The 11519-nt window shown below is 45.6% G+C and overlaps 1 protein-coding gene across 7 annotated transcripts in view; it reads left to right on the top strand.

Annotated features, from left to right (window-relative positions):
• The window catches only part of STAB1 (stabilin 1), a 68251-nt gene that overhangs the window by 31287 nt on the left and 25445 nt on the right, over positions 1-11519 (top strand). For all 7 annotated transcript variants that reach the window (XM_075159182.1, XM_075159183.1, XM_075159179.1 and 4 more), the window contains 14 exons: positions 263-316; positions 1741-1821; positions 2122-2280; positions 3171-3233; positions 4573-4674; positions 5657-5743; positions 6094-6205; positions 6748-6931; positions 7194-7287; positions 8190-8348; positions 9242-9337; positions 9728-9823; positions 10424-10471; positions 11329-11459. In XM_075159182.1, the coding sequence (XP_075015283.1) occupies positions 263-316; positions 1741-1821; positions 2122-2280; positions 3171-3233; positions 4573-4674; positions 5657-5743; positions 6094-6205; positions 6748-6931; positions 7194-7287; positions 8190-8348; positions 9242-9337; positions 9728-9823; positions 10424-10471; positions 11329-11459 (1466 nt within the window). The remainder of the gene's footprint in view (positions 1-262; positions 317-1740; positions 1822-2121; positions 2281-3170; positions 3234-4572; positions 4675-5656; positions 5744-6093; positions 6206-6747; positions 6932-7193; positions 7288-8189; positions 8349-9241; positions 9338-9727; positions 9824-10423; positions 10472-11328; positions 11460-11519) is intronic.

An 11519-nucleotide genomic window follows, 5' to 3' on the forward strand; every position in this document is an offset into this window, starting at 1 on the left:
TGTAAGGCTTTGTGAGAGAAGTGAATGCTGATGGAACCTGCAATGAGAAATACGGTTAGCCAGATTGTTTAAATCTGATGTTTGGCTTTCTTTCCTCATCTCGGCTTTGGGTAGGGGAAAATGAAGGAACTTATTCGCCAAGTGAATTCACTGCTGTAGTACATTGGCGTTGTCAGTCATTGGTTAAAAAAAATGTAGTTGCCTCCTCTTACTCCTGAGCATTGAAGGGGTATCTAATTTTTATGTTCTCTTCTTTCCTTAGGGCATAAATAAGCTTCAGGAACTTGTGAAACATCATATCTACGCTTCAGCAGCGGTAAGGCAGGCAGCTGTAATTCGAGATAATTGGGGTCCTTCAGGCCAGCGTGTTATCAACTGTGTTGTTTGACATAGAGGTCGGAGTGTCGATGACTTCAGCTGCTATTTCTTGGACTTCCCCTGGAGGAGCAGAGATATGATTCAGGATCTGATGAGGCAAAATGTTTACCATGAAAATGGTTGCCAAAAGGGACAGCTTGTGCTCTTCCATCACGAAACTCTGAGTTTCCTGGGAGTGATGGTGCTCCTTAGTTGGATGGCCTTTACAATGAAAATACTGTCCGGCAGAGTTTGCTGCAGGCAAATGCTCTCTTGTTATCGCTTTAATTTGTTAAACTATTAATTAGGGGTATACCTTAATTATGAACTCTCCAGCCTACAGTTTCCTTAAAACACTAATAGCAGCAACACAAAAGTTATAGCCAAACGAAGAATTGGTCCAAACTCCCTGCTCCTTTTCTTCTCTCTTTGGGCTCCACCAGTGGCTAAAGTTAGAGATGGAGAACTGGTGCAAGTGAGCCTGTGATCTGACCCGGTACTGTCAATTCTCACGCCAACATTGCTGTGTACTGTAATGGCAGGGTAAATAAAATCAATACAGTGCATCAACAAGATGTTTTCCCTTATACAATAAACAAGAGAAATGTTCAAAGTTAGACACAAAACCTGTGGAGGAAGTGAATACTCAATCATTATGGTACAATGTCATGTCCTTCATTAGAAATATCAATATTATTCCCATTCTTTACTGAGAAGCAAATGTCAGTCTCTGTGATTTTCCTAATTCCAATGGAGAACATGAGCAGCACTTTGACAAAACAGCAAAATGTCGTTTTGCTTGAAGTTGATTAATAACAACATGGTAACAAGGTGAGCTAATTTTCAATAACCTGTTGGACACAAACGTAACAATTGTCTTGGTTCTCGGAACTTCTCATTTCTCAAATCATTAAGTTTCTCAGTACAGTAGCTGCAGTTTACATTTTTTCTGCCTTTAGAAATAAGCTTATTTATTAAGTCAAAATATGTTCTGTATTATGCTTCTGGCTGAGCTTTCATTGTTTATTGAATATGTCCTGGAAAATTCCCTTATTAGTCTGACCCTATTTGCAGCTGTATTAGTAAGAGACACTATTAGTGAGACTTGATGTCAGCTGTGCTGAACTGTTACTTACACAAGGAGTGAAAACCAAGGGTGCTGCTGCCGGCACCGCTGTGTTTGTGGTATTGCAATTCACACAAAGTCCTGGATTTCCCTCTGACCCATTGTTTGTGTTTAAGGTATTTCTTGAAATGTAAATGTTAAAGTCAAGTCCCCTTTAGAATGTTTTTTAAGTGGCGGGAATCATGGAAGGATTCAGTCAGCTGTACTGAAATGACCTTGCTTTTTCATGGTGCTGTCTCCTGGTGTTTTTATTTCAGGTGACTGTAGAGAAACTGATAATGATGCCACACATTGTTACTATGGCTAACCAGATTCTTACCATCAACATCAGTGCAGATGTAAGCATGAATCAAAACCCTTTGGGGCAAACCCTCCTGTGCTAGGAGAAAGTCTGGATGTGGTTCTGAAGAATGTGGTTTCAGCCCATCTCTGCTTCCTTCTCTGCTTAAAAAACTAGGTTTAAATGAGGTCATTGAATTAGTTTGCTTCTTATCCAACCTGTGACTCCACTAAGAGGCTTGACCATTTGTGTGGTTGCACTTGGTGTTGTGTACCATCTGTTTCTTGCATTGGCTTTATGTAGTTGATACAGTCTAACGGGCTAAAATGCAGATAAATTATTTGTGTTTCTGCATCAGGGAAGAATTCTGATGGATGAATCAGGGATCCCCTTAAACATGCGAGACATTGTGGCATCAAATGGTATTATTCATACCTTGGACGGCATCTTCATCCCTCCTTCAATAATTCCCATTTTGCCTCACAGATGCAATGAAGAGCAACATAAAATTGTGACGGTAAGTCAGCTTCTCCCATTCTCACACTAGCAGTTGCTGTAGACCCCACACTCGCCTGGAGGGACAAAAGTAGGCTGTGTAAATTGCAATTTGGGAAATGTCTCTGAGAAGTCCCCTGATGTGAACTTAGGCAGTATCAGCACCGTCCGTGTTTCTTCTGCTAGCAGTTGGCACTGCTTTGCTGGCAATCAGCAAATGTTCCTTGGAGGTTGTTGTTCTTTCCTTGCACCCGCCCTACCTTTGATTCAGAAGTACATTTGCCTTTTCATAAGGCCTTATATGATCTTCTTCACACCATAGTTGCTAACTCAGCTGACAATCCTTTGTTCCCGTCACTGTCAGCATTGGTGTCCTGTAGGGATTGGAAGCAGTCATTCAGTAGCAGGGGCTACAAATGCTGTGCGATATTCTCACCTGAACAGTTTTGTATACCTTATTTTAGGTGCTTGCTCCCCAATTTGATCATTGGTAGGTTACTGAAGAAAGAAGATGAGGCCCTGAATAGGCAAGAGGTACCCGATTTGGAGAGACACAGTTAATCCCAAACGGCCAGCGGGTCCACATAACCTGCTGATTTAGTGAGGCCTGCTGCATGGATGCCCAAAGTATTTCCAGCATAGCTGCGTGTCTAGTGGCTGATAGACTCACAGGGTGGAGACAGACCCCATCCTGCAGTCAGGTGCAAGCATCTCCTCGAGACAAAGGAGTCATTTCATTTAAGTGATAAACTTACCCCATTTCAGAGTGTGGAAACTCCCTCCTAGGAATGTTTCTGATACATGTTATGATGTTTTGAATATATACTGGGAGCAGTAGCTCTGTAGCATTCTTGTCATGGGGAATGGGTTCCTTTGAGAAGTTTAAGTTTTCCCCTCTTGTTTTCTTAACAGGGCTCTTGTGTGGATTGTGAGGCCCTCAACAACAGCGTTTGCCCACCTGGCAGCAGAGAAATGGTAAATATTTGTGGTTATTTTGGTAATTTCTTCTTTCCATGATGACATACAGATAGACTGGTAGACATTTTCTAACCCAAGCCACTTTCAAATAAATAGAGAGCAGGAAAGGCAACTAGTAGAGAGGCTTATTAGAGGATACATACTTCCCACATATCCATGCTCTGTGATCCCGGATTGTCACCCACTAACTGCTATTTCTTATTTTGAAGTCTGTTTGCTGAATAAATGGAGAGAACTGTGAGACAGTCTGGGCTAAATGAAGTTGTAGACTTGCAGCTTTTAGCACTTCTGCTCTGCCTCAGGCAGAGCTTTCCTGCTCACATGCTGAGTCTGCCAGCTCCTCCAGACTGCTAGAACCAAGCCTAGTGCCATCCAGTACTACCACTGCCTATATCACGGCCAGAGAATCACAACAAGCTTTCTGCACTGCAGAGGGTGAGAAACAATTTGTTCTTGGCCTGTGCTCCCTGTTGATTCAGAGATGAGCAGAACTAGCTGAAGGTGGAGTAAGGAGAAGGAGGCTGGGTGCTGGTGTTTGAGTTATCCCACGCTGAGTTTAGCAGAACAGCAAGTTCCAGGAAATCCCCATGTGTAGGCCAGGCCCAAGATGTTGTTGGTGAAAGCCAGAGAGGTGTTCACCAGTGTTAACTGTTGGGTGTCTTTTGAGAGATCTGACTTTTAGGAGAACTCGCTGATGTGGTCTCAGCGTGAATGTCTGAAGTAGAGCTCTGCAAAGTCACTAGTTGCTCATTTTCCTCTCTGATTGAGGCAGGTGAAGCCAGAATTCTGCCCACGTCCAACTCCATGACAGGTCACGCATTGTTCCAAAATTATTTGCAGTCCTTTCCCCTCTCTCTCACTCTCTCCGTCTCACCTCCCTCCTTGTCTGTCTCACCTCCCTCCCTCTTTTTCCTTCCCTCCCTCACTCTCTCATTCTCTCTCTTACTCCCCCACTGCCCCACTCTCCCTCCATCCTGCCTTTCCCCCTCTCTTCTTTCTCTTTTCTCCCCTCTTTCTTACCCTCTATTTCTCCCCCCGCCCGCCCTTTTCTGCCCCTTGTCTCCTCTCCCTACCCTCTCCCCCTACTCTCACTCTCTCCCTTATCATAGACACTATTATAGAACAGAAAGGGCAGCACCTTGGCTCAGACGTGGGGACTGCTGGGAGCAAGAGGAAGCCGCTGTGTACCTTTCATGATAGGCATGCCATAACGGTATCTTGTTCACCTTGGCTCCTCTGTGAACTTCCTCAGCTCAGAGATAGGCATAGTTGCTCTCTGCAGCAGAAAGAGCAGAGGGGAAGGTTACAGTGCTGATGACTTCTTTTGTTTGTACAGGAACCAACGCTCTTCCCAAAAGAATGTGTCTACATCCATGATCCACAAGGCCTGAATGTCCTGAAGAAGGGGTGCGCCAGGTACTGCAATCAAACGGTCATGGTGAGTGTGATGGAAGACCACATTCCCTTTGAAAAGAGCTCGGTGTCGCTCTTCCTTATTCGTCAAGAAGAGCTCTGACTCCCTGAGCTGAGAGCAGGCTGGATGGGAGCAAAAGGAAAGCTGTCCCATGCAAAGGGCTGTCCCCAGGTCCGTCACGTGAACTGGCTACCTGCTTTGTCTTTGGCACGGAGAGAACACAGGGTACCAACCTGCTGCAAACGTTAGGAAGAAGCTTAGTTAAATCTGAGTACAATAAATAAATAAAATAAAGCATGCCGGCTGTGACCAGCCAAGCTGGAGGAAGCCATGAGCAAACGGCTAGTGTTAGCTGTGGCACATTTTCTCTGAGAGTGCCCTGGTTTTAGCATTTCTCCCAAAGGAAGCTGAACACAGGGAAAGTGCTGTAAGCTGTGAAGTGATTGCATCCTGTTTATGAAACATTGTCAGATGGTTTGGGAAAGTCCCTCTTAGTGAATTTATGGACCTCACGTTTATCTGTAGCGCCTGAGCTCTCACGGTGCCAACTATATGGAATGATTTGTGGGTGTCTCATTAAATACTGCTGACTTTTTGTCTTGTGATTGTTCTTCCGTTGGTCAGTCGTGACAAGGCCTGCGATCCAGGACTGCTACCTCCCTCCAAAGGAACGTAGTCCTCAGCAAGGATAAAGTAGGAGTGAGTGGGCCAGCACTATTAAAGAAATAAAAGCTCATATAAAACATGGAACCTATTTGTTGAAGTCAGAGAGAGAGCAGACAATAGTGATTTATTCTGAGAAGAATAGGCTGTGAGCAGAAAGAGGGGTATTGTTGAAGAATAATTTAAGTGCAGGAGCTCCTAGAAACACAAATGCCAAATAAGACAGTCCATTTCAGTCGATAGCAGAGAGGAGGACAAGAATTTCAGAATTATGAAGGCAGGATGACTCCAGGCAATTCTTGTTAAGTCACGTCATACCTTACCAATTTTGCTTTTGTTTCAGAAACCTGGATGCTGCAAAGGATTCTTTGGTCCAGACTGTATGCCATGCCCAGGGGGATTTTCCAGTCCATGCTATGGCCGGGGAAATGTAAGTATGAAAGATCCTGCTGTGTTGCAATGAGCAGTTGAGACAGTAGTTGTAGATAAGTATAGTTCAGAATTTGTGCTCCAGGGCTAAGCCCACAGCAGTGACAGCAGAAGATCCAGGGAGAATGGTACGTACTCAGTGCGTTTTCTATCTTGAGTTCTAATGTGAATCATGTCATGGCTGTTGGGGACAGCTCTGGCTATGCGGGATTTTGTATTACTCCCACCACTCTTCAAAGTCATATTTTTTACTGCAAGTATCAAAGTGCCTTTGATAGATAACAATGCCTTGGCTTTGCCTAGGTTCCCCGAGTTTCAGTCACTGTGGCTTTCTTTTTGTTTTCCTTCCAGTGCAGCGATGGCATACAAGGGAATGGCAACTGTCACTGCTTTGAAGGTTTCAAAGGAATAGCCTGCCACATTTGTTCAAACCCAAACAAGCATGGCGAGAACTGTGATGAAGGTTGGTAATTCTGATGGAGAGACTAGAGGAAAATGTCAGGCAAGGATATAGTGCAGGTTCATGTATCCTGGATTCCCTTCTGGCAAGACCAGTGTCACGAAAGAAGTGTCGGAAATGTCATCATGGGTGTCCCTTCAGACAACAGTGGAGACAACATGGCTGATACGACAGTGGTGATGGAAGTCTTGGAAACATCGGCCAAATTTAGGTGTGGGACTTTGATTTAGATCTCTCCTGCTAGGAAAGAAAAGACATTTTCCTATCCCAGTTGACAAGGACCTTGAGCTTGATAGCCTAAATTTGAGCCTGTCCTCAGAGCCCATAAAACACATGGGCCCAGGCAGTCACAGGATCTGTTCCCTGGCCAGATTTTGAGGTATGACGGATGGCTCTAAGCAGATGTCCCTCTGTTAAGAAAAAATGGGATGATCATTTGGTGTCACAAGAGGTTGTGAAGGAAAGTTGGGAATCTACAAAATGCTGTCACTCCGGTGGATTCTAGACTTTTTGTAGTTACTGATCTTACTCCATGTACTTGACAGATTGTGGCTGTGTCCATGGTGTCTGTGACAACAGGCCTGGCAGCGGCGGTGTGTGTCAGTCCTGGTCCTGTAAGGAAGGCTATACCGGGAAATTCTGTGACAAGACCTCCAAGAACTGTGGCCCGAGCGGGCTGTCCCAGTACTGCCACCAGAACGCTGTCTGCAGCCTCAATGACACAGCAAGGTCAGTCTTTTTGGCATGCACATTCAGGGGGGCACATTGTCGTTGTACAGGCACACAGCGGCTGTGAGGCTGCCAGCCCTGTAATTGTGTATATATGTCTGCGTACTTGTTGCACAGGATTGTTTTGAGTAACGCAGCCAACCTGCTAGAAATCAAAGTCAGGTTCTTGCTTGCTTGAGAGGCTCAAACTGCCTTTTTGCTCTCTGCTGGCTTTCAGAAGGGGCTGCCCTATCTGTGTCCCTTTTGTGCTTATACTTTTAAGGTGCATCTGCATGGATGGATACGAAGGTGACGGGTTTTCCTGCCAGCCCATCGACCTGTGCAGTCAGCCAGAACGAGGAGGCTGTTCACAGAATGTAAGTGGGGTCAGACTCTCGAAGCGTGGAGAAGCAGCTCCTATCAATCAGAGCAGGGATCCAGGTCTCCTGGGACTGTTCCACATTTTGTGTGCTAACTTTCCCTGTCTGTAAGGTGGTGTGGAATAACAGGTACCTTGACACAGTCATCATAAGAATATCAATCATTTGGGCTGGTGCCAAAATGCAACACCCTAGGGAGAGTTTGGCTGCTTTGCTCCAGATATTTTGGCAGCTACAGAAATTAGCTGCACAGAAAATTTTTTATTTTTCCCCTCAAGCTCTTCTAATGTGTGTTAATTTCTCTGTTGCTGTGTTCAGGCTGTAGCTTAGCTGTGAGCTCCAACTCATATTTCAAGTAACCATCAACACTATATTATTATGCTTAGTAAAGATAAAGCACTGTGGTGCTTTATGACAGAAATGACTGCCAAATGGTCATATCTCATCATAATTTAGACCCCTCAGTGTGAGGAACACATTGGGCCATGTAGAAGAAAATAGGATGGCACTGGGTACAAAGTAGGTCTTTCCTGAGAGAGATCTGCCCTCCAGCATTGATTCAATCCTGCATGTCCAGGGAGGAGATTGTGCTCCTCCTCCAGGGAATATTTCTTCTGCAATGGAAAAGCTTTACAGGATGGTAGGGAGTGCCGGGAGCCACACTAGACACAAGTGTCTGCCTCTCTGAAAGCACTAAATGTTTCCAGAATCACTTTATTGTGAAGTTGTCTAGGACTTTTCTGGAGAAGATGCTTCCACCCCCCACCCCCAGTGCTGGAATCAGAGTTGGTCATGCAGAAACTCCACAGTCTGATGAAGGAGATCTGTTGCTGTATTTGCACCACACTCCCTCCATTTTTCTGCTGAGCGTAATTCTTTTTCTCTCCCTTCTCCTGGAGGCCCTGTGCACCAGTACGGGCCCCGGCACTGCCACCTGCCAGTGCAACACAGGCTGGACCGGGGACGGGAAGGCCTGCGTGGCTATAGACAACTGCATGCTGGAGAGCAGAGGGAACTGTCACATCAACGCCGACTGCGTTTATATCGGTCCTGGCCAGGTATGATCAATGCTAAGCAGTCTGATGGTGGACTTAACATCTCCTAAGCTGCTCTGAGATGGCCTGGGATTGCCAGAGGCAGAAATTGGGCTGGTCAGCAGCAAAGACTGCTTGTCTGCTGCCAGAAACACCGGCTGCAGCTAAAACCACACAGTGTGCTTGCATGAGGTGAGATGCACTGATGTGTTTGAGGCTGCTGCTCTACTCTGAAACTTGTGTGCAGCAAAGGGAAGAGACTACTCTCCATAATACAGCTCGGTATAAGGCATCAGTTGCTATGTCCCCCTTGTTCCCAGATGACAGCATTGTCTCTGGGCAATGCTAAAATACACAGAAAAGCACGTGCAGCTGTTCAGATAGTCCGTGGAGGGAGCTGGGCCGGCAGTCAGACATCTTGAGATAGGAGGAAGGCACACAGGAGAGGTGGCTTCTCAAGGTGCTTCTCCCCACTGAGCCGGGGGAGCACTGGACAATGTGCTCAGAAAAGGTGCCAAATCTTTAGCAGATTTGAGTCAGGTGAGATGTGCAAGTGCTTTCCTAACTATCTTGAAAGCAGGAAGCTTTGAAATTAACCCCTCTTCTCTTTCTGCCATTCACTAAGTCTGTGTCATTCCCTGAAAAGCTGGAAATAAAGATGGAAACCATCACCTTCAAGTGATGGTTGCCAAGCAGTGCAAGGGATCAACGCGCTTGAGTAATCAGGCAGTGTGCGTGCTGTGATAGAGGATGATGCCCTGCTAAGGAAACATCTCCACATTTCCAGGTCTTGAGGGACCAGGAAGAAAACTCGGGAAAATAAATTAAGAACAGGTTTTGCTGCCTTAGGCCTTTTTTGGATGGCAAAGGAGGACACTCTGATAGGTCTATAAAATTGAAATGTCTCTTTCTTGCAGAGCAAGTGTGTCTGCAAGAGGGGTTATGCTGGCGATGGCCACAACTGTGACGCAATCAACCCATGCCTCATGGACAACGGTGGCTGCCACGACTTGGTGAGTAGCTAAAGTGCTGTCGCAAGGCTGGCATGGCAGTAGAGGTTCCTCTGCTCCCTGACAGAGGTTTTTCAGCCACGGCATCGAGATGATTGCAAGGATTTACGTTACATCATCTTATTGGCATGCCACGGAGCTGTTACAAAGGTTTGGTCTCTTATTTACCCAAGTGGATCCTCTGATTTTTGTGAGTTCACACAATCAAAGCCATCACCTAGGCTTTCCTGAATGAGGTTTAAATTCAGGGCCACCATAAAGGCAACAGGAGGAAGGTGCTTGTGTGTGCTCCTCTAGCCCAGGCCATGGGGGGCCAGAATTCAATTCCTAGATAGGTGTAACACTGTATAACCTGTGTTTGCTCTCTAATTTCTCCTTTCCTTGTATTTGCAGGCTATGTGTGTACCCCTTGGAGGAGGAGAGAGATCCTGTGCTTGCCCTCAAGGCTACATGGGGGATGGCATGACATGCTATGGGGACATTCTAAAAGTGAGTAAAAAGTAAATGTCTGAGGTCTTCTTGAGATCGGAGAGAAATGGCTCTGCTCTTACTTTCCTTTTCTCTGTTACCTGAGTTGACTCCTTCTCCCAGCACCAGCCTGACAGCACAGCACATGTGTCTGCCCAAGGCCACAGAGACAGAACTGGTGCCAAGGCCAATGTGTTCGTGAAACCATTGGCAGTAATTCCTAAGCTGCTTCACCCCAGTCTGTCCTCTGCAATAAGTCATCTTTTTGTTATTTGGAAAGTTTTTCAGGTCAGAGCTGCTAGGCCCATTTTCTGTCATTAGAAATATCAAAGGCCATTGTGGATTCAATCCCTGTCCCTGGTAAACATGAGCAATTGCAAATGAGTTGAAAAGAGTTTGTTTATTTGGGAATGTTTTTTTTTAATGGCTGGAATGTGGTTGTAGGAGTGCCCATTCCTCCCCATGATACACAGTGCCTGTAATGGTTGTGAGAGAGGAATGTCTAAGTCATTATTGCCAGATTTCATACTGCAGAGGGCTCCTTTCCACCACCCTGGGTCTCCCAGTCCTGCAACCCCAGTGCTCAGCAGGGGTAACCCTTCTGTTGTTTCTGTTTGGAAGGAGCTGGCCAGGAATTCCCACTTCGCGGGCTTCTACGACTGGCTTCAGGTAAGAACAGCCATAGGATGCCCACACAGGTAAGTTCGGTAGAAGTGAAGTCTCTATGAACACTGCCGTTAGAGAAAGAGCAACTCCGTTTATCATTTTCATTAGAGAAAAACAAAACAACAGCGAAGGAGAAATCGTTACAGACCAGGCGTGTAGAAAAGCTCTGGAGTCTGTGATAGAGTGAGGGTTGTGAGTGTGTTTTGGGGGCCTTGTTTCTAACACCAGAAGAAGCTGGGGCTGTATTACACTTAATTTTCATGGTTGTTTCATCTGTAACTCCTGGCCATCACAAAATAGCACAGAAGGGAAAGAAAAAGAGGTAGCATTATAATAGCTATTTTTAAGAAGAGCATGCTTTGAGAAGTTAGACTTCTAACTGTGTATTTGTTCTTTTTCTTGTTACTGATTCCCTGTCTCCGGTGTGGCAATAACAGAGACACTCCGCAGATTGCAGAAGTCTGTGGAAGCATGCTATGATGTACAGCATCTAGTTGAGCTTTAGCTTACCTGTTCTGCTGCATGCATTGCTTTTGCCAGGAATAATCTTACTCCCTCCCCCAAAACTGATATTGGGGGTTCAGAAAGGATTTATGGATATGATTGAACGGGTTTGAAGATTAATTGAAGTACAAAAGTAGGGCTTGAAGCAACAGGTTTTCCCTTGGCAAACAGGTGTCAACTGTTTTGGCTAAACCATCGGTGGCATTCATTGATTGCCAACAGCATTTACCTTCCACACACAGGAGACCCTGCTGTGCTGCTGCAGCATATATGCGGGATGAGTGTTAATTATATTTTGTGGTATAGATGTGGCACTGGCATGTCTTATTTGTTCATTTTTGTGCTTTGGACAACAGAAATCTCTCTTCAGCATCCCAGCGGGAGCCAATGTCACTGTCCTGGTGCCATCCGAGGCAGCTATCAAAAACTTGAGCAAGACTGAGAAAGATTTCTGGTTGACCCCCTACATGCTGCCATTTTTAGTCAGGTACGAGGAGACTCCTGCCTTTGCTTTATATTGCCAAACAACAGTAACAAAGCCATGAGC

Source organism: Calonectris borealis, chromosome 10, assembly GCF_964195595.1.
Source record: "Calonectris borealis chromosome 10, bCalBor7.hap1.2, whole genome shotgun sequence".
NCBI lineage: Eukaryota > Metazoa > Chordata > Aves > Procellariiformes > Procellariidae > Calonectris > Calonectris borealis.